The sequence below is a fragment of the Leucoraja erinacea genome, chromosome 38 (assembly GCF_028641065.1).
Source record: "Leucoraja erinacea ecotype New England chromosome 38, Leri_hhj_1, whole genome shotgun sequence".
In the NCBI taxonomy this organism is placed as follows: domain Eukaryota; kingdom Metazoa; phylum Chordata; class Chondrichthyes; order Rajiformes; family Rajidae; genus Leucoraja; species Leucoraja erinaceus.
In genome coordinates this window covers 7653059-7679401 of record NC_073414.1, presented here as the reverse complement: position 1 = coordinate 7679401, position 26343 = coordinate 7653059, and the positions used below count along the sequence as shown (strand labels likewise).

The window sequence follows — 26343 nt, the reverse complement described above, 5'->3', positions numbered from 1 at the left end:
AGACATCAAAAGAGATGGAAAATCAAGGATCATGGAGAATAGATCATTGTTAGCTAGGAGAAGGTGACAACAAAGCAAACTTGGAAAGGGGAGGGATGGAGAAAGGGAAAGCACTGGTTACTTCAAGGCTTCAAGGTCAGTTTATGGTCACATGTACCAATTAAGGTGCAGTGAAATTTGAGTTGCCATACTAAGTGAAAAGCAACAAGACACACAACCACATAAAAGTTAACATAAACATCCACCACAGTGGATTCCGTATTCCTCATTGTGATGGAAGGCAATAAAGTTCACTTCTCTTCCTCTTGTTCTCCTGCGGTTGGGGCGTTCAAAGCCCCCGCAGCCGATGATTGAAGCCCCCGTCGGGGTGATCAAAACTCCCGTGTTGGGGGCGGTTGAAACACTCTGTGGCATTGAGCTCCCGATCGGCCTCTTCTTACCAGAGACCGCGGGCTTCATGATGTTAAAGTCCACAGGCCCTGCGGTTGGAGCTTCTATCCCCCCGCAAAGAGATCGCAAGCTCCGCGGTATTAAAGACCCGCAGACACCTGCGGCTTGGAGCGCCCGTCGGTCTCCAGGAAATGCCGCCAACTCCACGATGTTAGGCCACAGGGGACGGAGATACGATACGGAAAAAATCGCATCTCCGTCGAGGTAAGAGATTGAAAAAAAGTTTCCCCCAACCCCCCACATAAAACAAACACACAAGGAACACTAAAACATTTTTTTAAACACTTATTTAAAATAACCAAAAGAAGAAAGGACAGACAGACTGTTGGCGAGGCAGCCACTGAGAAGTTAGAGATCAATATTCACACCACTAGGGTATAAGCTGCCAAAGCGAAATATGAGGTGTTTCCTCCAATTTGCGCTGGGTCTCACTTTGACAATGGAGGAGGTCTGGGACAGGAAGGTCGGTGTGGAAATGGAAGGGGGAGTTGAAATGTTTAGCAACTGGGAGATCAGGAACATCTGAAATGTTGACACTTCTCTTTCCACAGACGCTGCATGGATTGTTGAGGCTTCCCAGCACTTTATTTTTAATTTCAGATTTCCAGCATCTGCATAATTTCTTTCTTTTTCTACTTGATTGACTGTTTTGAAGCTCTGAGGTGAGTAAAACCTTTGTGTGTGTGTGTGTGTGTATAGAAAGGACTGGAATGACTTTTTACCTGATTTTATTGTCATTACACAAAAGTATTCAATGTTTTATGGGGGGGCTAATGCACATTTATAAAAAAACGATTGAAGACAAGGTTGTTGGTTAATTGGTTTACAGGACAATTCAGATTGCTCCGTAGCACCAGTGCTAACCTTCATGCTGCTCGTAATCCATCTGTTTACGCCTGTATTTGGAATCCTGAAATTAGCTTTTTGCTTGCGTAGGGTGGAGGTCTGTGGCGAGCTGCTTTGTCCAATGTTAGTCAAACCAAAAGTGGTTCTGCTGCTCCAATCCAGACCTATCCTGTTCTCAATTGTTCGACCTACTGAAAGATGTCCTTCCTTCCTTTTCCTTCGGAGCTTCCACTCCGTTCCCATTCCTAACTTGAATTTTGTGTCTCCGTCTCTTACTACTCCATCTCCCCCACCCGCACGGCCATCAGGGGCAGGTTTCTGTTGTTGTATCTCTGCAAGCTGAAACTTACCACCTCAATACATTTTTTCTTACTGTCACTGCTGGAGAAGAGTGCTCATTTGTAAAAGTGCAATTGGTAAAAGCAATTGGCAAAAGACTGTTCTATATATGCAGCAGTATGAAAACTGAACTCTGAGATGGTAAATTCCTTGACTGCAACCAATGGCACAATCATGAAATTCAGTTTTGGTAACTTATGCTTGGGCTTTCTAATGCAGATTAAACAGATTCCTGCAGGTCCATCACACGACTTACTACTTTCAACTGCCCCTCTAATATTACATGATGAAAATCACAACTTTATTGAATACTCTCAATTACTTTTTTTTCCGCAGCAATTGCCAGAGGATAGATCTTTAATCTGGCTGATGCAAGCCACTTGAAAGAGGTTGGTCACTTCCTACATGTAGTCCCTCTTACCCCACTGAATATTGCCAGCAATAGGAGTTTATGTATGTGCATGTGGCTGCATTTACTGCAGTTTATAGAATACAATCATACAGAACTTCCCCTGGCCACTCTGGCTGCGTTTGTAAAGTTGATGCTGGGCTAAATAGGTTGTAGACTTTTAAAATTCACGCAACTCAAATGTAAATAAAATCTTCGATTGGGTCCTTGCTACACAATGGAACAAAAACCTTGTTTAATTTGGCATAACGAGTTTAATAATTTAAACCTAAAACCAGTAGTTAAAGAAATCCAGGGCTAAATTATTTTAATTCCATTACCTGCTCCTAGCCCAAGCGTGAAAAACAACATTGAATATTTCTTATTCCTCTGTGCTTGCATGTTTAAACCCAAAGCATATTTATTGTGAGGCAATTGTAGCCACAAGTACCCTATTACAAACGTTAAAGAAGCATGATGTACAGAGGCAGTGGAAGAGAGAATTGACTGGTGTTTTAAGAAATCTCATTATTTATAAAATGCTCAAGTACCATTTGGTTTTATTTTAAATCAAATCGTTAACCCTGGCTGTAGGAAGATTTGTTGTGCTGGCCATTCCTGCCGTCATAAGCAGTCATGCCATGGTTTGCTGGCTCTTCAGACACTGTCTGTTCAATATTTTGCATCTTTGACCTCATCAGGTTCATCCTGGAGGCAAAAAAGAGATAAATGTCAATATCTTCATGCATTAGGTTTCAGTTGGAGAGACTTGATGCATTATAAACATCAGCAATATTAGTTCAAGAAGGAACTGCAGATGCTGGAAAATCGAAGGTAGACATAAATGCTGGAGAAACTCAGCGGGTGCGGCAGCATCTATGGAGCGAAGGAAATAGGCAACGTTTCGGGACGAAACGTTGCCTATTTCCTTCGCTCCATAGATGCTGCCGCACCCGCTGAGTTTCTCCAGCATTATTAGTTCTTCCAGTGTAACTGTGCCACAGGCCAATTTCAGTTGCTGCCAAGTAGTGATCGATTCAAAGATTGAATTTACCACAGTACTCTTTAAATTAGCTTTCAGGATTATTCGTAGAATATATTGTTTTAATTTGGCAAAGCTTTAAAAACACTAAATTAAAGTGTCATTATATGAGTTGCTTGTCGCCAACTACAACAATGAAAAAACATTATCCTTCACAACCCATCAAACAGAGTGATGCCCCTGTCCCACTTAGGAAACCTAAACGGAAACCTCTGGAGACTTTGCGCCCCACCCAAGGTTCCCGTGTGGTTCCTGGAGGTTTTTGTCAGCCTCCCTACCTGCTTCCACTACCTGCAACCTCCGGGAACCGCACGGAAACCTTGGGTGGGGCACAAAGTCTCCAGAGGTTTCCATTTAGGTTTCCTAAGTGGGACAGGGGCATGAAGCAGCACATTGGTTTGAAGTTTCACCTGGTCATTATCGCTGTCCGTGGCTGCTACTGACTTCGCCACATCGGGGGCTAGAAGGTTGCACTCACTCCTGTACGTGATGTGATAACTAGACAAATGGAATACATCATTATAGTGGTGGGTTAGTAAATTATGGGTTTAAGAGTCCAAATGCAATGATTAATTTATTGGGCTGTGGTGTAAATAAAACTTGACAGTCCTTTTGCTCAGCCTTCCACTGAGCCACAATCCTCCTCGATGTTGTCCAACAATGCTCCAAGGACAACCTAGTGAAATAAGGCCAGGATTCTCCGCAGGTGATAAACTGGAGTTTCCAACTCTTCAGAAAGCAATGACATCCCATGGGCTCAATGGATGTGGCGTATTTAGATATTTTTGAGGGTTTTGCGTTGTCACACTCGACCAAAAACAAAAAATTGCAGCGCATGAGATAATGCGCTGGAATGGATTGAGGAATCGTTAACGGTCGGAGAGCAGAGCAGGAACGAAGAGGTTATTTTCATGTTGGGAGGCTGTGACAAAAAGGGAATACTGCAGCTGCTTAAAATCTAAACCACTGATCTGGATGAAGGGGCCAAGTGTATTACATCCAAGTTCGCAGATGGTACAAAATTGTAGAGGCAGCATGTGATGAGAATATAGATAAGGTTCAAGGGGAAAGGTGAAGGCAAAGTGACTGGATAAGGCCAAGGCAGATGGAATGTAATGTGGAAGACTGGTATGAAGGGATTATGTATACTGGGTCTATACACTGAAGTTTAGAGTTGTGGAGGCCAGGCACTGAATATAGTCAGCAATAATACATTTTTGGATATTAAAGGCCACTGACATAGATGAAAGATTAGCTATTATCTAGATAAATGGCAGATCAGATCTGAGGACGTCAAGTTTACAGCAACTTGAAGGGACTTTGGCTGATTTTGGCAAGTGGGAAATTTTTGTTAGCATGTTGGTGAGGCCACACCTGGAATACAGTGCAGTTTTGGTCCCCTTAGCTGAAAGATTCAGTAATATTGGAGGCAGTCTATAATAGGTGAACCAGATTAATTCCTGGGATGGAGAGGATCGATCATCCAAGGGAAGTTAAGCAGGTTGGTCTGCATTCTTTGGAGTTTAGATGGATAAAGGGCGATCTTATTGAAACATTTAACATCTCGCATGGGGGAGGGAATGTTGGGGCTTGACAGGATAGCTTGAATATTTTCACAAGTGCAAGAGTTTTGAACGAAGGGAAATAGTTTCAAGTTAAGAAGTTTGCCATTTACAACTGAGGTAGGTAAAATTTCTTCAAGCCAGGATATCAGATCTTTGCAATTAACTGCCCAGAGTTTTTGAGTTTAGTTCACTAGGAACATCTGCAATGAAGCGAGATACATACATGGATGATCTGTGTATTGAGGACGATAGGGTTCAGATGAAGATGGAGGCTTGGGTAGAGTGGCCATGGTTGTATTGAGTGATGGGCAGGCTTGGGGGGTCAGGTGGGCTACGCCAGCTATTATTTTCTTGTTTATTTTCCCGGCCCAGACCCTCTGCAACCTGTTTCGATGCTTAACAAAACACCACTATACTGAGCTAAGCCACAATCAACCAGGAATCGAATCAGCCACACACTGCTGGACACGATCACCGGGGAACTTGTTACACTTTGGGTTTATGATAAGCTCACCCATCGATGAATTCAACCATCAGATTAGCTTCATCTAGCGCCTTCATGTCCTGTAATAAAAGATAGAAATCTCATAGGGGGTCTATGTATAAAGACCTACCATCCGAGAGGCGCTACAGGTCTCTCCGTTGCCGAACCAGCAGGTCGAGGAACAGCTTCTTCCCGGCGGCTGTCACTCTACTCAACAACGTACCTCGGTGACTGCCAATCACCACCCCCCCCGGACACTTATTATTATTTATTCAAATCATGTGCTATGTCGCTCTTCCAGGGAGATGCTAAATGCATTTCGTTGTCTCTGTACTGTACACTGACAATGCCAATTAAAATTGAATCTGAATCTGAAGACTGCTGTCATTTCTACATGGTGAAACCAAAATGTAGAAAAATGGCCTTTATTCAAATCTGACAATGTTCACTTTAACCACATGTGATTTTTTTTTTCTATTCCAAATCTCAAATTGTGGAGTACAGAGGCAAATAAATATATGATGGGTCTTTGTCCCAAACATTATAGATCCCACTATATTCATGTTCTCCAGAGATTCTGCCTAACATGCTGAGTTATTCTGGCACTTTATCTTATTTTGTGTATTTAACTAGCATCTGGAGTTCTTTGCTTCTATCCTTCATCCTGATCACTTACTGGCCCCAAAAATTTGACAATTCTTCTCCTGCCTTAAAAGTCATTTGACTCACTGGGTTCTTCCAACTGTTTGTTTTTTGCTCCTGTAATTATACCTTTTTCTTGAAGGCAATTGAGTCAAAGGAGAAAAGCTCAATGAGTACGTCCACTGAGTGAAGTGGGATGGCAGTGGACGGTCAGTCAGACAATAGAGGATGCTGGAAGTGTAGACGTCCTGGACTGGTATGTAAAGGCCCTGTCCCACTTTCACGAGTTATTCACAAATTCCTGCGTTTTCCCTTTGATTCAAACTCGCAGAATGTTCACCACGAGTCCGTAGGTCTCGTTATGCCAGCCGTAGGTACTCGTGGCATCAGGTAAGTCGGGATGATTTTTCCAGCCCGATAAAAAAGTCCACGAGTAAAAAAATAGTCGGGATGAAAGAAATTGCAAATTTTTACTCGTAAGGAGGGCATCGAAATAGTCGTGGGAATTCGGAAACATACTCGTAGGAGTTGGTGAACATAGTCGTGGGAGTTCGTATGTTTGATTTTTTTTTCTTAGGTCCTTTAAACTCGGCAGAGATTTTGAATTAATTCGTGAAAGTGGGACAGGCCCTTAAGGCAGTGGGACCAGGAAACTGGAAACAGCTTAAGTGCAGATTATGCCAAAGACTGAATGAATGTTGGGAAAAGAGCAGACGAGAAGGAAAATAAAATAAAATAAAATGATTATATGGAATTATATGAACATGCCAAAACATTCCTGCTTGTAGATCACGGGGAGAAAAGAGATGAAGGCTATATGGATTTGGGATGTGGAGGGGAAAATCTTCAGATAAGATTCATGGGCTGCCCGTACATACAAAGACATATAGGTTTGTAGGTTAATTGGCTTGAGTTTGTATACTTGGTATTAGTGTAAATTGTTCCTAGTGTGTGTAAGCTTGTGTTAATGTGCGTGGAGCGCTGGTCAGTGCGGACTCGATGGGTCGAAGGGCCTGATTCCGTGCTGTATATCTAAACTAAGATGAGGTTTCTGACTATCTTGGAATATTGGGCTGATAGCTAATGATGGGATTATGATCTAGAGGGCGGCTAGGATGATGCATCAGAGAAGTTGTCGCCTTGCCTACAACATAAATATGGTTCATCAGATAACAGTCCTTGTCAGTGGATGTATTGACAATTTTGTGTTCAGTTAGTGAATAATGTAGATTAGGATGAGTGAGGCACTTTGACTGGAAGCACAAGTGGAGGTAGGGCACAAGATTGATAATCGAGGCTTGTGCTGCCAGCTCCTAGCATCCCCATGTGTATATTCAAGTCTTAAATTTGAAACATAACTCTGCTTCTCTCTCTCTCCACAGATGCTGCCAGACCTGCTGAATATTTCCATCGTTTTATTTTTAGAATATTTTGTTTTATTCCAGAGTTGCAGCCTCAATTGTATTTTACTGAAGGAATAATGTTCCTCAAGTTTCAACCATTTTTTGTCCATTTTTTTAATTACTCTTTCATGAAGAAATTTGGACAAACCAGTCCCAGCGGGATGACTGACATTGGTGCACAGTGGACAATGATGGAGCAACTTGTATCTCTGTGATTAACTTCAACAATAGTGAAAATCAAGGGAAACCTTCAATTGTCCAAGTTCAAAATTGATCCCCAATTACCAAAGTGGAATTGAAGGCAAATAAAGGATTTGAAGGAAATTTCAAGAGGATGAGTGGTAGAAATGTAATTGAAAAGTATTGAAAAACTTCCTTATTTCTTATTTATGCACACTGAACATCAATAATGCAAAGACTTGAGATCTACATTTGTGGTTCTGCAGTTGGCTGACTGCTAGAAATATATTTTTTTAAATATATAATTTATGTCCTAGTAATAGAATTTTGACTAAAAAATAATAAATGCTGCCATATTTTGTGTAATTACATTGACAAGAAACAGTTTTATTTTACCTGTTGTATGTTTCTGTCGTGAATATCCACTATCTCGCTTGAATCAGCAATAGAACTGGCAGAATGCTGCAAGAATGCAGTGTCACAACTGTGGAAATATGGAAATGTTTAGCAATTCTTATTCACACAGGTCGTTCTTCTTTACCTTTCTCATGCATTGACACTTAGTTACTGGGATGTAATTACAGGTCCTACCCACATTATGGCAGGGTTCCATTCCTGAGCTCTGTTGTAACCTGAATTGTGTTTGCAAGTCAGAGATTGCAGTTGTGAATGGAGTTCCCACCCGGCAGAAGATATCCTCAGTCCCCACATTTGGGAGACCGGCACATCCATCCTGTCAGTCTCCCAAATATTAATTCGCATATGCAGGCTGTGCAGGAGTCGGGCATTAAGGTGGGGAAGAGGTGTTGATGAGTATCTCCGGAGCCATTCCACTGATCATTGCAGTGTGAACTGAGATGATGGGTGTCTTCATGCTCTTTGATAAGAAGGGCAAGCGTTTTATAGAGAAGCACAATCCTGTTGTCCACATACTTTTTGATATTGGATAACAATCCAGAATGGGAAGCCTAATTGATATTTCGCCTAGCACTGAGGCCAATAACACTTCCATGTTGCCCATCCCAGAGCAGTAACTCAATATGATTCAGATGCATGACATTCTCAATTATTTTTTTGACCACTTTTTTTAAAACAGCGTTTGTTCTTATTAGCTGGTACCATTTTTTGCAGTGTCTCTCAAATTCTGTACACTTATAAAGATTCTAAACATTTAGAACAAAGTTTTCAAAAAAACTTTTTTAATGCTCTTGGGTGTTTCATTCAGTCCAAATCTGGGTGACTTCCCATCAGTAAGTCCAATATTAACTGAGACAAATGTGAGATAATATACTTTGGTGACAAAAATTAAAATATTGCCCGTAATAATATATACAATTCAGATTCCTATGTGATAATGATCTAGAGATGGAAATGATAAAATCATTAAAGCATCATCGGTCAGCAAAATATATATCATGAGAACAAAGCACAAGGATTCGTGACAAGGTGTTTAGAATAGAATGAAAGTTTGTTAAACATACAGAATCCTATTCAGTCCACACAAAAGAATATTGGGTCTCAGCATTATATTAAAAAAAGAACAAAGAAAGTGTATGAGTTACAAGAAAGGGATTAAAGCAAAGAGTTCAGAAACTGGGGAAGATTGAGGAAATGTTATTAAAGAGAAAATATGAAGATGACCTTAAAGATGTTTTTGAAATCTTCAAGGTATTCGATAAGGTCGATATAGAAATAATTCACTTATAGAAAAATCCCAAATCATAAATACAAACTGCCTTTATACGTGGGTCAAGGAACAGAAAGGATAGCAGAAATCAAGCGTGGTGCTTTCCACCAGCTGGGATGCAAAATGCATGAATCACAGGGGAAGCAAACATTAGTTTTAGTATGATGTGATTCTATTGTCAGCTTACCTGTTAATCACTTCGACTAAAATGTTACTTGCATGTCGTGACTGCACGCCCTATGAGAAAAGGAATTTATAGTTAGTTATCGATTTCAACATCATACACTAATTTCCATCATCTGCACATAGTCTGTTCATGAGTAATAACGCCTGGTTAGGATCCAAAAGCTTTGGCAGATGAATAAGAGCCATAATCCACAACATGTGAGTCAAAGACAATTCACACAGAGTGCAACATTTACACAAACACTCAAAAAAGGTCTTTTAAACTCATGCTTGTGACTCCATGAACGCCAGCCCCTTAGAAGCAATGATGTACAGAGGGATCTCGGGATACAAATCTATAGTTCACTGATCAATTGGATGGTAATGAAGGAGTATGACATGCTTGCTTTCACTGATTGGGGCACTGATGATAACATTTGGCAAAAGGGTAGACAAAGTGCTGGAAAAACTCAGGGGGTCAGGCAGCAAATCTGGAGAAAAAGGATGGGTGACGTTTCAGGTGGGGACCCTTCTTCAGACTGACAATAGAGGGAAGGGAACTAAAGGTAGGAAGATGCCAGAACAAAGCAGGACATGCAACATGGCACATCTGAAGTCTCATTACTTCACATCTCAAGAATGATACATTTTAATTTCACGTTTTAAAATTATTTTGTGTTACCTGTTCTTCAACTTTGTCTGTGACCTCTGCCGTTTCAGGTGCATCGTCAAGAGGGACAACATCAGGAATTTTTATGTTGTCCAAACTATAAAAATAGAAAGACAAGTCCAGATATTGATTGATTGAAACATACCGCATGGAAACAGGCCTGTCAGCCCAACAAGTCCACGCCGACCATCCATCTCCTGTTCACACTAGTTCTGTGTGATCCCACTTTCGCATCCACTGCCTACACACTAGGGAGTGGATGTGGAAATGGAATAACATACAGAACTGTACACAATTTACAGTGGCCCATTAACCTATAAACATAACACCTGGAGGAAACTCACGTGGTCACAGGGAGAACATACAAACACCACACATCCGAGGTTAGGATCAAACCCAGGTCTCCAGCACTCTGAGGCAGCAACTCCACCAGGTGTGGCACTCTTGTAACATGTTCCACCTTTTCTGCAACCTACTGCAGTGCAGGGCAAAGATCCTATAGCAAGCAAGAAGACCATTCCTTCTAAATGCAGTGGGCTGACGTGTAGTACGCAACGGAGCGGAACGTGGGCCTTTTTTTCATCCATTTCAGCAACCGGACCCGACCCGTCCCGCAGTGTATTCAGCGATGAGGGGGGGACAGTTTGTGTTAATAAATTATAATTCTGAAAATTAGGAGATCTTTCCCAAATAACTTATTTTTACGATGATGTTTCCGTAACCGGCTTCCGTCTCCGCACTAGTATCTTTGCTCCGCTACGGGATCTTTGGTGCGGAGACGGAAGCCGGTTACGGAAATGGGGCTGAAAATGACCCATGAATCTGCCCATGACCGTACTACGTCTTTTTCGTCGAGTGGACGATCTTGCTCGCTGTAGGGTCTTTGGTGCAGGGTCCATAGGTTTCTGTTGTTTTTCAATTTGAGATCTGGCATTGCCCATTTCCAGGCTGATCAACCCAGCATGCATTATAACTGAATGCAATCTTGTCATGACTATTCACACAACACAGGACTGGAAGCCTTGGTTTGTTTACTACAACTAACCATCCAATCTGTCCACTACATGCCTCAACCACACTTCAACATCCAGAAGTATTGTAACATCCTGCCCAGCATTCCAGCTAAGATCAGTGATTCAACACAAACCTGCCATTGGCCATGGGATGCTTAACTTATTGAGTTAAGCATTTCAAGATTCCTAACTTGTCATGGTAACATTATGACTCGTACCTTTTCACGATTACTTCGAATGTTCAAATAAAAAGGAGTGCAATTGTCTTGCATCGGAGGGCACATCATTCACTACAAAACACATCATACAACGTGGACACAGGCCCTTCGGCCCAACTTGCCCACACCGAACAACATGTCCAGATTACATTAGTCCCACTTTGGCCCATATCACTCTAAACTTTTCCTAACCATATACCTGTCTAATTGCTTCTTAAACATTGTGATAATCCATGCCTCAACTATCTCCTTGGCAGCTCATTCCATACACCCACCACCCTTAGTGTGATAAAGTTACCCCTCAGATTCTTATAAGAATAAGGGGTAGGCCATTTAGAACGGAGATGAGGAAACACTTTTTCATACAGAGAGTTGTGAGTCTGTGGAATTCTCTGACCAGAGGGTGGTGGAGGCCGGTTCTCTGGATACTTTCAAGAGAGAGCTAGATAGGGCTCTTGAAGATAGCGGAGTCAGGGGATATGGGGAGAAGGCAGGAACAGGGTACTGATTGGGGATGATCAGCCATGATCACATTGAATGGCGGTGCTGGTTCGAAGGGCCGAATGGCCTACTCCTGTCGATTGTCTAAAATGTTTTCCCCCTAAACATGTTAGCCTTTGATGTAAATAAGTATTGGCCTCATTTTACCTTTGATGGTATTAGCTCATCCTCTTGAGCTACGTCTACTCATTCTGGTGGTTTTGGTTACACTAAAAATATTGAATCTATTATGTTTTTATTTATTTGCTTTGCATTTCATAGAGTTGCCTTCCATTCACCAATAACGGGATACACGCGGCTGTATTAATGGTGGCTTTGGGGTTCTTAACTGCTGCTGCAACTGCTGCAAACACCAGGGGGCAGTCTCAGTGACTAATGACTGTGAAGGAACAGCATTATATTTCCAGGTTAACAGTTTGCATCTTGGAGGGGAACTTGCAAGTAACGATATATCCATGCATTTGAGACCCATGATTTTCTTGCTAGTATTGGTTATGAGTTTAGGAAGTGTTGTTAAGTCTTTTCTGGACTCTCCCTAATGCCTCCACATACTTCTTATTACAGAACCAGAAGTGAACACAATATTCCAGCTGCGGAATTGTATTTTATGAAGGTTCAGAACGACTTCCTTGCTCTTATACTCTATGCCTCTATTGATAAAGCACCTGTCTTATTAACAACTCTGTCAAGAGTTATAGACCTATACAGACTGACAATGGTTCTTAACTGCTGCAGCTGCTGCAATCACCAGGGGGCAGTCTCAGTGACTAAACCCAGCTAGAATGGCCCAATGTGTAGGAAGGAACTGCAGATGCTGGTTTAAACCGAAGACAGACACAAGGCTGGAGTAACTCAGCGTGTCAGATAGCGTCTCTGGAGAAAAGGAATAGGTGACCCGTTTCCTTTATTGTTACATTTTTGCATATCTTTCATTTGGTTGTTCTATATCTCCGTACCTCTCTACATCACTGTCCATATTTCTCGTTTCCCTTTCCTCTGACTCTCATTCTGAAGAAGGGTCTCGACCCAAAAGGTCACTAATTCCTTTTCTCCAGAGATGCTGTCAGACCCGCTGAGAATGTCCTAATGTGGTTATTGGGCAGCATAACATTTAATGCCCCTGTGTTTAGTTTAGAGATACAGCGTGGAAACAGGCCCTTCAGTCCACTGAGTCCGCACCGACCAGCGATCCTCGCACATTAACACTATCCTACACACACTCGGGACAATTTACACTTATACCAGGCTAATTAACCTACAAACATGTACATCTTTGGAGTGTGGGAGAAATGTCACGGGGAGAAAGTACAAACTCCGTACAAACAGCACCTGTAGTCAGGATTGAACCCAGGTCTCTGGCACTGCAAGCGCTGTAAGGCAGCAACTCTACCGCTGCACCACCGTGCGGCCCCTACCACTGCGCCATGCCCCGTGTGATGTGAATGTATGATCAACTTGCCTGTTAGTGAGTTCAATGAGCACACCAGCCTCATCTTCTATCTCCTGCAAGAGATGGAATTCACATTTAGCAATTAATATTTGAATGTAAGGTACACAGAAAAGCTGGAGAAACTCAGTGGGTGCAGCAGCATCTATGGAGCGAAGGAAATAAGCAACGTTTCAGGCTGAAACCCTTCTTCAGTCTGAAGAAGGGTTTTGGCCCGAAACATTGCCTATTTCCTTCGCTCCATAGATGCTGCTGCACCCACTGAGTTTCTCCAGCTTTTTTGTGTACCTTCGATTTTCCAGCATCTGCAGTTCCTTCTTAAATATTTGAATGTAAATTGCTTTGCTTATTTTTTTTTATCTTGTTCTAGTAGGTACAAGAGTAGCACAATCTAAGCTGAGGAACCTGCGCTTTATTTAAGGCTGTCAATATTGTCACATATATTAAGTGTGAAGTGACCCGACTTGTTAATAATTTTCCATGATAGCCATTCTGCACCCATAATAAAACAACAAAGCATTGTATGTATAAGAAGGAACTGTAGATGCTGGAGAATCGAAGGTAGACAAAAATGCTGGAGAAAGTCAGCGGGTGAGGCAGCATCTATGGAGCGAAGGAATAGGTGACTTTTCAGGTCGAGACCTGAAGAAGGGTCTCGACCCAAAACATCACCTATTCCCTTCGCTCCATAGATGCTGCCACACCCGCTGAGTTTCTCCAGCATTTTCTGTCTCCCATGCATTGTATGTAGGTCAGGACGGACACTAAGGATAACTAAAATAATATTTTTCTCACCTTGACTTCATCATTTCCTTCAGACCTATCCTCTGCTTCGTGTTCATCCAGATACCCACTCACAATCGCAAGCCTTCGTCACGGGGAAAGAAACCAACATGTATTAAACTAGAGATAACAATGACTAATCTTGAATGAAGCAGGAATGAAATACCCTTTGACTTCCCCCTCCAAGCTAATTTGGAATTCCAAATAGATTCCATATGGTCTAACCTTCCAGACTAGCCTACCATGAGGGACCATGTCAAAGGCCACAGGCATATGGGGAGAAAGCAGGAAAGGAGTACCCTGTACTGGTTTTCGAGCCAGCAGCGCCATTCATATTGAATGGCGGTGCTGGCTCAAAAGGCCAAATGGCCTACTCCTAGAGCCATTTTCTATGTCTCTATGACCTGAAACTCCACCCATTCCTTCTCACCAGAGATGCTGCCTGTCCCGCTGAGTTACTCCAGATTTTTGATCTATCTTCGGTTTAAACCATATGCAGTCTGTCCCATATCAACATGTCCCATATCAACAGCATCTTATCAAAATCTTTCTGGAAGTCCATAGAGTTTGACATTAAATAGATATGCTTCTAGCTATCAGGCCTAACTTTGTGTTGAGTTTCATTGCCAATGGAGCAATTTCTTCAATCTTATGTAGACATTGATAATAGTTTTGCTATTTGTTCCAGAAGCTAAAAGGGAATGGAATAAACGTCCAGCAATGTGGTGATTCACTGTTCACAGCTGTTTTTATTGAACCACACTTTGGTAGATTATTTGTAAACTATGGGTCTGCAACATTATTTTGGCAGCTAAATCTGCTCTAATATTTGTTGCAACTGGCATGCAGAGAATCTATTCCTTCACCAATTTATTATCTATTTTTAATTAACCCCGATCTGTCATTCCACATAACAGAGTAAAATAGTTTACTGAGATACTAGGTGAATGGCATTGGACTGGAACAAAATGGATAATTTCATACCAAATCTGGCATTCTATGCTGTCTGCGTGGTCCTTCAAACTGGCATTTCCTTCATCTCTTCCTGTGTAAAATGAGGGAACAGTGGATTAAAATACTTGCAAGTAAAAGCTAAATGATACAAAATAAAATGACTGACTTGCTTGCTAGTCATCATTTCATTTTAAAACTTCAAAAAGAATGCTGATACATTTTAGTGTTTGCTGCCTATTTGCATTCTTCATTTTGAATATTTGGCTGAAAATTTGGCAGTAATCTTTATTTAATCTGAGGAAAGACATTCTTGCCATAGAGGGAGTACAGAGAAGGTTCACCAGACTGATTCCTGGGATGTCAGGACTTTCATATGAAGATAGACTGGATAGACTCGGTTTGTACTCGCTAGAATTTAAAAGATTGAGGGGGGATCTTATAGAAACTTACAAAATTCTTATGGGATTGGACAGGCTAGATGCAGGAAGATTGTACCCGATGTTGGGGAAGTCCAGAACAAGGTGTCACAGTTTAAGGATAAGGGGGAAATCTTTTATGACCGAGATGAGAAAAACATTTTTCACACAGAGAGTGGTGAATCTGTGGAATTCTCTGCCACAGAAGGTAGTTGAGGCCACAGTTCATTGGCTATATTTAAGAGGGAGTTAGATGTGGCCCTTGTGGCTAAAGGGATCAGAGGGTATGGAGAGAAGGCAGGTACGGGATACTTAGTTGGATGATCAGCCATGATCATATTGAATGGCGGTGCAGGCTCGAAGGGCCGAATGGCCTACTCCTGCACCTATTTTCTATGTTTCTATATTTAGTATTAAGTAAAAAACAAAATGTAACTTTACTTTAGAGATACAGTGTGGCAAAAGGCCCTTTGTCCTGAGCCCACACTGACCATCAATAACCGGTACACCAGTTTGATGTAATTCCACCCTCGCTCCCTACACACTAGGGGCAAACTATAGCAGCCAATTAATATACAAACTTTATTGTCTTTGGAGTGTGGGAGGAAACAAAAGCATCTGAAGAAAACCCACCTGGTCACAGGGAGAACGCTCAAACTCTGTACAGACAGCACCCATAGTTCAGACAGAACCCGGGTCTCTCACGTCATGAGGCAACAACTCTACTGCTCTGAGTTTATGTCAACTTATAAACTTGCTCTTGCAAACAAATAAACAAGTTTTGCATCCTCTGCAGCAAATGTGCTATTTAAATCATTAAATTACAGGTTTCAGTGCTGTTGCGATTCTGCCGTTTAAATAACCACGGTGATTAAGGTCCAAAGACTTTATTAACGGTACAGCATTGGTAACTTCATACTAGCATGTTACTGTAAAAGTGTGGGAACAAGGCAGAGAAGCTTACTGTTAAGCTAGTGGGTGTGGCTACAAGTATGACTCATAACATGAGTGACACTGATCTACAAGTGCTTCAGAAGTTAGGGGCTGCACAATGGCAGAGCAGTAGAGTTGCTGCCTTACAACGCCAGAGACCAGGGTTCGATCCTGACTTTGGACGCTGTTTGTACAGAATTGGTACGTTCTCCAGGTGACCACGTAGGTTTTCTTCGGCTGCCCTGGTTTCCTCCCACATTCCAAATATGTGCAGGTTCGTAGATTAATTAGCTTCTGTAAATTTTCCCTTAGTGTGTCGGATAGAACCAGGGTACGGGTAATCGAAGGTACACAAAACTGCTGGAGAATCTCAGCGGGTGCAGCAGCATCTATTGGCCGAAGGAGATAGGCAACGTTTCGGGCCGAAACCCTTCTATGGAGCGAAGGATTTCGGCCTTCGCTCCACAGATGCTGCTGCACCTGCTGAGTTTCTCCAGCATTTTTGTGCACCTTCGATTTTCCAGCATCTGCAGTTCCCTCTTTAATACGGGTAATCGATGGTCGTCACAGACTCGATGGGCCGAAGAGCCTGTTTCCACGCTGTATCTCTAAACTAACTTAAACTAAACAACAGTGGGGTCTTTGTTTCTACCCAGTCTTTGACCACACTGGTAATCTTACTAGGCTAGTCACATTCAGCAGGGAGATGATACTGTTGGATCTTAAATTTACAGAAATAAAATTCCTACCGGCCAAAGCGTAGCATTTCTGTGTTTCTTTATCTTCTGTCAGCTGGAACATGTCACTATAGGCACGAATCATTCGCCAGCAGAACTCCTTTCTCTTGCCATACTGTAAGTTATGAGAAAGCTAATTCAAACACCATATGACTCCGTCAAAAACAATATGGATGCCTGCTTTTAACAGTGTGAAACTATTAGCTGACTATTAACTATTACTCATCATATACAATAAATGCAGAAATATTGAACCAAAATTCCTGGAAGCCAATCACCATTTGGATATAACATTTCTTTGGATTGCTGGAGGGGACCTTCTAAAATTTGAAGATAGACACAAAAAGCGGGAGTAATTCAGCGGGACAGGCAGCATCTCTGGAGAGAAGGAATGGGTGACGTTTCAGTCGAGACCCTTCTTCAGACTGAAAGTCATGGGAAAGGGAAACGAGAGATATAGATGTAGTAGATAAAGAACAATGAATAAAAGATGTGCAAAAAAGTAACGATAATAAAGGAAACAGGCCAGTTTGTTGGGTGACAACGAGAAGCTGGTGTGACCAAGCCCAAGGTGGGGAGGGATAGAGAGAGAGGGAATGCCGGGGGTTACTTGAAGTTCGAGAAATCAACAGTCATACCACAGGGCTGTAAGCTGCCCAAGCGAAATATGAGATGCTGTCCTTCTAAAATATGACTCAGTTGACCTCAATCACAACATTATTAGCATTTCCTTTGTAGTAGCCCACCCGTTCATATCCATCGGCTAAAATGTTGGCAAAAAATGTCAACGTGATTCATTTATAGTAGTGACCAAAAGTTGAGTTTCATAAAGTTGCAAAGGAAATGCTTAAGCAATGTATATGTTGAGGTCAAGCATTATATAAAGGAGGAAATGTTCCTCTGTCCTCTGTATGATTTTATTTGCTCACAGTGGAACTACATGAAACTTTGTAATTTAAAGGATCAATACTTAAATTGCAATCTTTGTGGTCACTGCGAACTCCTACACATAACCTCTCTGCATGTACTTCTTTACCCTAAAGTGTCGTCTCACCAACGATTTGTACATTTGCAGCATGGCAGCCCAACTACAGTAATCAATACAGGCACAAAAAGCTAGAGTAACTCAGCTGGTCAGACAACATCTCTGGAGGAAAGTAATCAATACCCTGACTGATGAAGGCAAGCGTGCTATACATCTTCTTCACTACCCTGTCTACCTGTGTTACCACTTTCAGCACCTCCATTTACTGTATATGTCCTACCCGGTTTAACATACCGAATTGTAAAGGGCCTGTCCCATGAGCATGCGACTGCATGCGGCGAGCGCGACCAAACCGGAAGCGGGGGCCGCGCGGAGGTTGAGTGATCCCGTACGAGTTGACGTGAAGTTCGAGCGAAGTCCGCGGGAAGTTCGCGCTAGGCGTACGCCGTCAAGACGCTGCGTACGGCATCGAGACGGTGCGTACGCCCATCAAGGCGGCTGCGGGCCGGCAGGCCGTTGCCGCGCGGAATTTTTGGACAGTGTCAGTTTTTCGGAGCCCCGCGCGATGTCGGGACCAGCTCCGCACAACTCCATACGGCTCCGGCGATCGAAGTGGGACCGGCCCCGCGAGGCCGAACGGCTCAAGCGACCACGTTAGGTCGGGCTTGCCGCATGGGGTCGCATGCTCGTGGGACAGGCCCTTAACACTTTGCACTTGCCCAAGTTAAATGACACCTGCCATTACTTGACGCCTCCCCGTTGGATTGCAACCATGTCGTGGTCGGGGAGCTTGTGTCTCAGTGACCCCTAGAGCGATGCCAGCGGGAGATTCATCTCCTGTTAGGGTCCCCCATGCTGGACAGGTCGAAGGGTAGAGGCAAGACAAAGAGCGATCCACTGGTCCTCCAGGTTGGAGGTTGAGCACAGGGCTAACAACCCTGTCTCGTAAATCAAATATGTTATGGAAACAGCAACTGAAGGAATCAACACTGGAGGACCTTTGTTGCTGCCCTACATGCCAGGAGGCATAATAGGCAGTAAGTAATGCCCCTGTCCCACTTAGGAAACCTGAACGGAAACCTCTGGAGACTTTGCGCCCCACCCAATGTTTCCGTGCGGTGCAGATGGTTGCCGGAGGTTGCAGGTGGTGGAAGCATGTAGGGAGACTGACAAAAACCTCCAGGAACCTCCGGGAACTGCACGGAAACCTTGGGTGGGGCGCAAAGTCTCCAGGGGTTTCCTAAGTGGGACAGGGGCATAAGTAAGTAAGTATTACTTGACGCAGTTAGCCAAGGAAGTAGGCTCCTGTTGTAATCTTAAATAACTTTCTTGGTTACCCACTACACCACCAATGTTGGTGTCATCTGCAAACTTACCTACCATGTTACCAACATAGTCATCCAAATCGTTAATACTGACGACAAACATTAGCGGACTCTGTACCAAACCCTGTGGTACATCACTGGTCAATGACCTTTTATCTGAATAAAAGCTCCTCACTGCCACCCTCTGTGTTTTTCCACAAAACCAATTTTGTATCCACTTCACTATTTCACCCTGGATCCCATGTGATCTAACTATTTCACCTTCCAGATCATCCTACCATGTCAGACGTTGCTGACATTGCATGTGGACAATATCTACCACTCTGTCCTTATCAATCTTCTTCAAAAAAAACTCACTTACATTTATGATCCACAATGGAACTCTAACGCCATTAAAATGTAGTAAAGCAATTTCTAAGCCCATTGACTGAGGTAGGTGAGCCTGCCAAGTTTCATTTAATTTGAAACTTGGAGAATATTCGTGCAGAATAAAAATGAAATTATAAATTGCAATAATGTAGTGGAATTGATTCTGCTAAAGACAGGAATAAGTTTTTTCTTAAACAGACTTTGGTCACTGCTGTTTGCATTAGTTTTCACAGCACGCCCCCGATACTGGCTCTTGGTGTGTAGGTCAAGTTTTAGTTTGAGTTTGGTTCATTCTCACGTGTAACGAGGTACAGTGAAAAGCTTTGGTTGCGTGCTAAGTTGGTTGGTGAGCGGAAAGACAATACAAGATTACAATCAAGCCACCCACGGTGTACAGATACAGATAACGGATAAAGGAATGTCACTTTGCTAGACTCATGCTAGACCAGCTACTGAGAAAAGGCATTATTTTTGGACGACTCGGATACGGAAATGTTATTATTGCAGATTTCTAAACAGCTCCTCAACATGGACTAGGTCCTTTATCAGTGTATTTTGAAACTGTGATGATCTATTTATTCTTATATCAGATTTATAACACTTTGCTATTTCCTACAGTAAAAATAGAAAATCCTCGCCCAGGAATTATCAGTGGAAAGAAAAACAGTGTTCACATTTCTGGAAAATGACCCTTCATCTTATGACCCCATCTTTTTAAACTAGCATACTCATTTTAACTGCAACAACTGCATCTTATTTTATATCAATCTTAACTCGTTGTGTTATTTGCACTGTTATTTGCACTTTATCAGTCTATTTATTCATGTGTTTATATTTATATAATGGTATATGGACACACTGATCTGTTTTGTAGTCAATGCCTACTATGTTCTGTGTGCTGAAGCAAAGCAAGAATTTCATTGTCCTATACAGGGACACATGACAATAAACTCTCTTGAACTTGAACTTGAACTTGTGCTATGCTTTGTTGCTTATTGTATGTTTATTACTGATATTATATGATGTAAGGTGGCCTTGAGTGTCTTGAAAGGCGCCATTAAATAAAATGTATTATTATTATTATGGTTAGACTATTGCTTGCCTTCTCCATAATCAGGTGAACATTTAGTGAATTTAGAGTTAGTCCAACAATGGGAAAATTGGCTTTGCTCCAACACAATGTAGTTAAAAGGTAATTTCTCCAGAAATTCAAGGAATCATGGGCAGGATGTTGCTTTTACTTGCTATTAATGTTCCGTGTTCCGAGAATGTGACTGGTGGTGACAGGGCTGCTTTTTTACTTCCCATGCCATGATTTACGACAGGATTACTTTAGAAACAGCTGAAGTTTCCACAGCACATTGCCACGACCACCCTGAGGCCAGATATCCTCCTGGTCTCAGAGGCGGCCAAAAACATCTTCTTGTTGGAACTGACAGTGCCGTGGGAGGACCGTCTGGAGGAGGCCCACGAGAGGAAGATGGCCAAGTATGAAGAGCTGGTCATAGACTGCCATAAGCAGGGCTGGAAGGTAAGGTGTATGCCCATCGAGGTTGGCTGCAGAGGTTTTGCAGGGCAATCGCTCTACAAAGCCTTGAATGCACTGGGCATCAACGGAGTGGCAAGGAGAAGGGCCATCACGAACACCACAGAGGCAGCGGAGAAGGCATCAAGATGGCTCTGGATCAGGAGAGGAGGTCCATGGGGAGGTCCTGAACACAAGTCGTGGTCTGATTAACCACGGCTGGGTCGCCTGGGTGAGGGTGTCTGATGTTGAAAGACCCGAAACACCCAATGACCCTAGGTTACATCACTGATGGTGTGTTCAAGAGCATCTATCGATGTATTTGTATAAAAAAGAAGCCAATTACAGAGTATAGATTAAAAATTCCACTTCAGACAGGTGTCCAGGGAAAAAAAGTGGGCCAATGCAAATGAAAATATTAAGGCTAGAAACCTTAAATTAAACCACTTAAACAAACATTTTTAGCACTGAGTTTTCAAAAAGGAACTGCAGATGCTGGAAAATCGAAGGTACACAAAAATGCTGGAGAAACTCAGCGGGTGCAGCAGCATCTATGGAGCGAAGGAAATGGGTAACGTTTCGGGCCTTCGTCAGACTGATCTTTTAGCACTGAGCCAGTTTATCACAGCATTACTCTTCTGCATTTATCTGTGTTTCTGTGGGCACTACAAGCATTGCTAAGGCATCGAGTAAATAAAATAAGATAGACACAAAATGCCGGAGTAACTGAGGGGTAAAGTGTTCACACAGAAGGGAGTAGTGTAAAAGAAAGTGCTGCCAGACAAAGTGGTAGAACAGGTACAGTTAGGGTCTGAAGAAAGGTCACAACCCGAAATGTCACCCATTCCTTCTCTCCAGAGATGCTGCCTGTCCCGCTGAGTTACTCCAGCTTTTTGTATCTATCTTCGGTTCATACCAGCATCTTCCTACACAGACCAAATAAAATATTTTATTTAAGAAAGAACTGCAGATGCCGGAAGAATCAAAGGTAGACAAAAATGCTGGAGAAACTCAGCGGATGAGGCAGCATCTATGGAGCATCTATATAATATAAAATATTTTGATTTGTTTTTACCTTATTTTTATTGTCCAAAAGGATATTGAACCCTTGTTCTTGCTCCTCTTTCGTCCCATCGTGCAGTGTGTCTACTTGTTGCAGGAGTGAATTCATTTCACTTTCTTCATCTATGGGTGATTTCAAAGACTGTATAGAGGAGTCAGCCTCTGGCTCCGTGGGAGGGGAGAAATTCAGAACCTGCACCAAATCGCTGACCTCTTCTTCATCCTTCTCTATTTCTGTTTCATTACTTGGTGTTGTAAAACTGGAATACACAAAGTTCAGTAGTTATAAGTTTTTTTTTCAATAACATAAAACATGTCAATAGAAACAGGCCATCTCGGCCCTACAAGTCCATCCCGAACAATTTTTTTTTTCCCCTTAGTCCCACCTGCCTGCACTCATACCATAACCCTCTTGGCCTTCTCTCCCATATGGCTATCCAATTTATTTTTAAATGATACCAATGAACCTGCCTCCACCACTTCCGCTGGAAGCTCATTCCACACCGCTACCACTCTCTGAGTAAAGAATTGCCTCATATTACCCCTAAACTTCTGTCCCTTAATTCTGAAGTCACCTCTTGTTTGACCTTGGCGTTACCAAGTTGGACGGGAGAAAACAATTACAACAACAGAAAAAGAGCGATCCAAAGAATCAAAACAAGAAAAAGATAAAGAGATAAACAAGATAAAAATGGATAGACACAAAATGCTGGAGTAACTGAGTGGGACAGGCAGTATCTCTGGATGGAATTCAAGTCAAGTCAAGTTTATTCATCACATACACAGACGAGAGATGTGCAGTGAAATGAAAAGTGGCAATGCTCGCGGGACTTTGTGCAAAAAAACAAACAACCAAACAAACTACAAACAGAATCACATATTCTTTTACATATTAAATATTGTGGGCGGAAGGAAAAAGGGAAAAACAAAACAAAACAGCAATTTAAAAAAAAAAAACAGTAGAGTGGTTCAGTAAGTTAGTCCCTGGTGAGATAGGAGTTTACAGTCGTAATGGCCTCTGGGAAGAAACTCCTTCTCAACCTCTCCATTCTCACAGCATGGCAACGGAGGCATTTGCCTGAACGTAGCAGCTGGAATGATGATTCCAGTCGAGACCTTTCTTCAGATTGCGAGTCGGGGAGAGGGAAACACTATAGAATGTAAAAAATGGGATAACATTCTGAAAAGGCGTGCTATCTGCTGTCTTTAAATTTCGCCGATTTATAAGTGACCTTCAGCTGGTACTCCTTTCACTACTGTGAAAAATTGTAATAAAAAAGTGAAAAAAGATTTTAAAAAGCTGTAGGTAGACAAAAATGCTGGAGAAACTCAGCGGGTGAGGCAGCATCTATGGAGCAAAGGAAATAGGCAACGTTTCGGGTCGAAACCCTTCTTCAGACTAAAAAAACTGTAACTACTGCTTCAGTAAATGACCCTTCTACATTCCTTGGCAATCCACAGAATGGTGTAAGAATAACAATAAATACAATCCATTACCCAATCTCCTGTTGAAATTGAAGAAGTGACGAGTCCATCTCCGGGCCAGCCCTGTCATCTGTGAATGATGCAGCTGTGAATGCCAGCATGGAACAGTCCATACCTGCAGGGATTTCTATTTGTCTGTTGATTTGAAAGGAAATATAAATTCTTGCTTTCAAACTCACTAAAAGATTTACAAAGTTCAGATACAGTTGTTTCCTTAAATCATAAGAGTTATAGAGCACAGAAACAGGCCCATCAGCCTAACTCGTTTACACCAACCAAATTGTTTAACAAGGCTAATCTCATTTCCATGAACCTGGCCTTGATCGATCCAAACCTTTCCTATCTGTGTACCTGTTCAAGTGTCTTATAAATCTCATAGCTGTACCCAAGGTAGACACAAAATGCTGGAGTAACTCAGCGGGACAGGCAGCATCTCTGGAGAGAAGGAATGGGGGACGTTTCGGGTCGAGGCCTTTCTTCAGACCCTAATGCCCCTTTCCCACTTAGGAAACCTGAACAGAAACCTCTGGAGACTTTGCGCCCCACCCAAGGTTTCCGTGCAGTTCCCGGAGGTTGCAGGTGGTTGCCGGAGGTTGCAGGTAGTGGAAGCAGCTAGGGAGACTGACAAAAACCTCCGCTAGAGACCCAGGCCTTGGGTGCTGTCAGTGTGGAGTTTGCACGTGCTCTGTGACCACGTGGATTTTCTCAAGGTGCTCCAGTTTTCTCCCACAACCTAAAGACGTGCGGGTTTGTTAGTTAGTAGGCCTCTGTAAAATTGCCCCATATATGTTAGGAGTGGATGAGAAAGTAGAATAACATAGAACTATTGTGAATGGGTGATCGATAGTCAGCGTGGACTCAGTGGGCTGTTTCCAAGCTGTATCTCTAAATCTTTCCCCTCTTATCTTAAACCCCTGCCCTCAAAAAGTTTTCAATTGCCGTCCCCTGGGAAAAAGACTATGACCAGTCACCTTATGTATGTCCCTCATGATTTTATACACCTACCTGTATTTTAAATATTAATTTAATCCAATTAATTTGCATGAAAGTGATGTAATTATCATTGTGTCAAAAATAGTAAAACAAATATGATTATTATTAATCTGAGGGTCTACTTGGATATGCAGGGGATGGAGACAAATGGATCACACCCACGCACAGATGAGATTAGTTTAAATTGGCATCATGTTTGGCTGAAGGACTTGTTCCTGTGCAAAACTCTTCTATGTTACAATCCAGTTTTAGATTGGAAATCAATCCATCTTGTTTGATTCTGAAATAGCAAAGCCTCCCTTTATGCTGATACATAGAACAGTACACAGTCATTAGCTTACATAAATAATATGAGTGTGTCTCCTAAATTGGAATTTTGAGGTATATGAAATGTCCAAACCAGCTGATGAACAAATATACGTGTGCGGGTACTGAGAGGGAATATTGGAATATATGCCAACAGGATATTATCTTAAATTGCAATGTCTGGAGCATGTGGGTACAGTATTTGGAAAGGAGTTGTGCAGTTAGAACTGAAATAATATTTCTTTCCCAAAGGATTGTAAATCTGGAATTCTCTTCTCCAGGGAATTACAACTACTCATTCATTCAGTGTATTAGAATATGAAATTAGGAGATATTTGGTCACTGAAGAAAACAAACATTTATGGGAATTGGGCGGGAAAGCTAACTTGAGGGGCAGGATCAGTCTTCCATTGGCTGAGGGAAACAAGTCTACTACTATTTCTAATGTTTCTATGTTAATAATGTATGCCAAGCGAAGTTAATCACAATGGGTGGAAACCCTTGGACCAAAGGTTCGTGACTAACCCTGCTTCACTCTCACTGTCTGAGGGTTTCCCAGCATTTGCTGTGAAGTAGATGGAGACAGATTCTGCGGAATCATCGCTGTCTCGCTTGGATTCATATCTCCTCTTCTTCCTCCTGGCAGTCTTGTATTTCTTCAGGCTAACCTGCTTCTCTACAATGCCCTGGATGCAGCCTCTCAGGGAGGCCACCTCATCCTTCAGGCCATTCAAGCAGGTTTGTATGGAGTCGAGATGCCACCGGATTTCAGCCTGCTCCTCTGAGACCCCACTGGGGGCTTCTTGGTCCTCAAGCAGGAACAGCTCTTCTGACTTGGCTGTGGCCCACACCAACTCCTGCTGCCCCAGGGCATCCAAGAGAAGGGGACCCTTGTGGTGTCTCCATAAGTAGTAGATCCCCAAGGCCCCCGAGGCCACCCCAGCCCCTGCCAGCAACGCTGCGGCCTTGAAGCCCTCCTTGCTGAACATTGGCCTTGCCCCAGTCACGCCATGCCGCCCATTGACACCCCGCTTGTGCTCACGTGACGCCGCGCCGCCGTTGCTAGGGACGCACGAGCCGGGTCACACCCCGCGCGGCCGCGCAGACTCACGACCCGGGGGGGGGGGGCGCGGGAACAGTGGCCGCCGCGTCGTCATGGCAACGAGGGAGGAGCAGCGTCGTCACGGCAACGAGGGAGGAGCAGCGTCGTCATGGCAACGAGGGAGGAGCAGCGCATCACGGCCGCGGGGGGAGCAGCGTCGTCACGGCAACGAGGGAGGAGCAGCGTCGTCATCACGGCAACGAGGGAGGAGCAGCGTCATCACGGCAACGCGGGGTGCAGCGTCGTCACGGCAACGAGGGAGGAGCAGCGTCGTCACGGCAACGCGGGGAGCAGCGTCGTCACGGCAACGAGGGAGGAGCAGCGTCGT

General features: G+C 42.9%; 1 protein-coding gene across 1 annotated transcript; it reads right to left on the bottom strand.

The window, feature by feature from the left end:
- Positions 1-1214: 1214 nt before the first annotated feature.
- LOC129714237 (regulator of microtubule dynamics protein 3-like) lies at positions 1215-25993 on the bottom strand. The gene is made up of 13 exons (XM_055663779.1): positions 25439-25993; positions 23627-23749; positions 22143-22389; positions 16876-16978; positions 14808-14868; positions 13836-13908; positions 13053-13096; positions 9874-9958; positions 9214-9263; positions 7736-7823; positions 5145-5194; positions 3476-3563; positions 1215-2731 (listed from the first exon to the last, which is right to left on the bottom strand). The coding sequence occupies exons 1-13, from the start codon at positions 25900-25902 to the stop codon at positions 2696-2698; spliced, it is 1512 nt and encodes a 503-aa protein (XP_055519754.1). The 5' UTR covers positions 25903-25993; the 3' UTR covers positions 1215-2695.
- Positions 25994-26343: the final 350 nt, after the last annotated feature.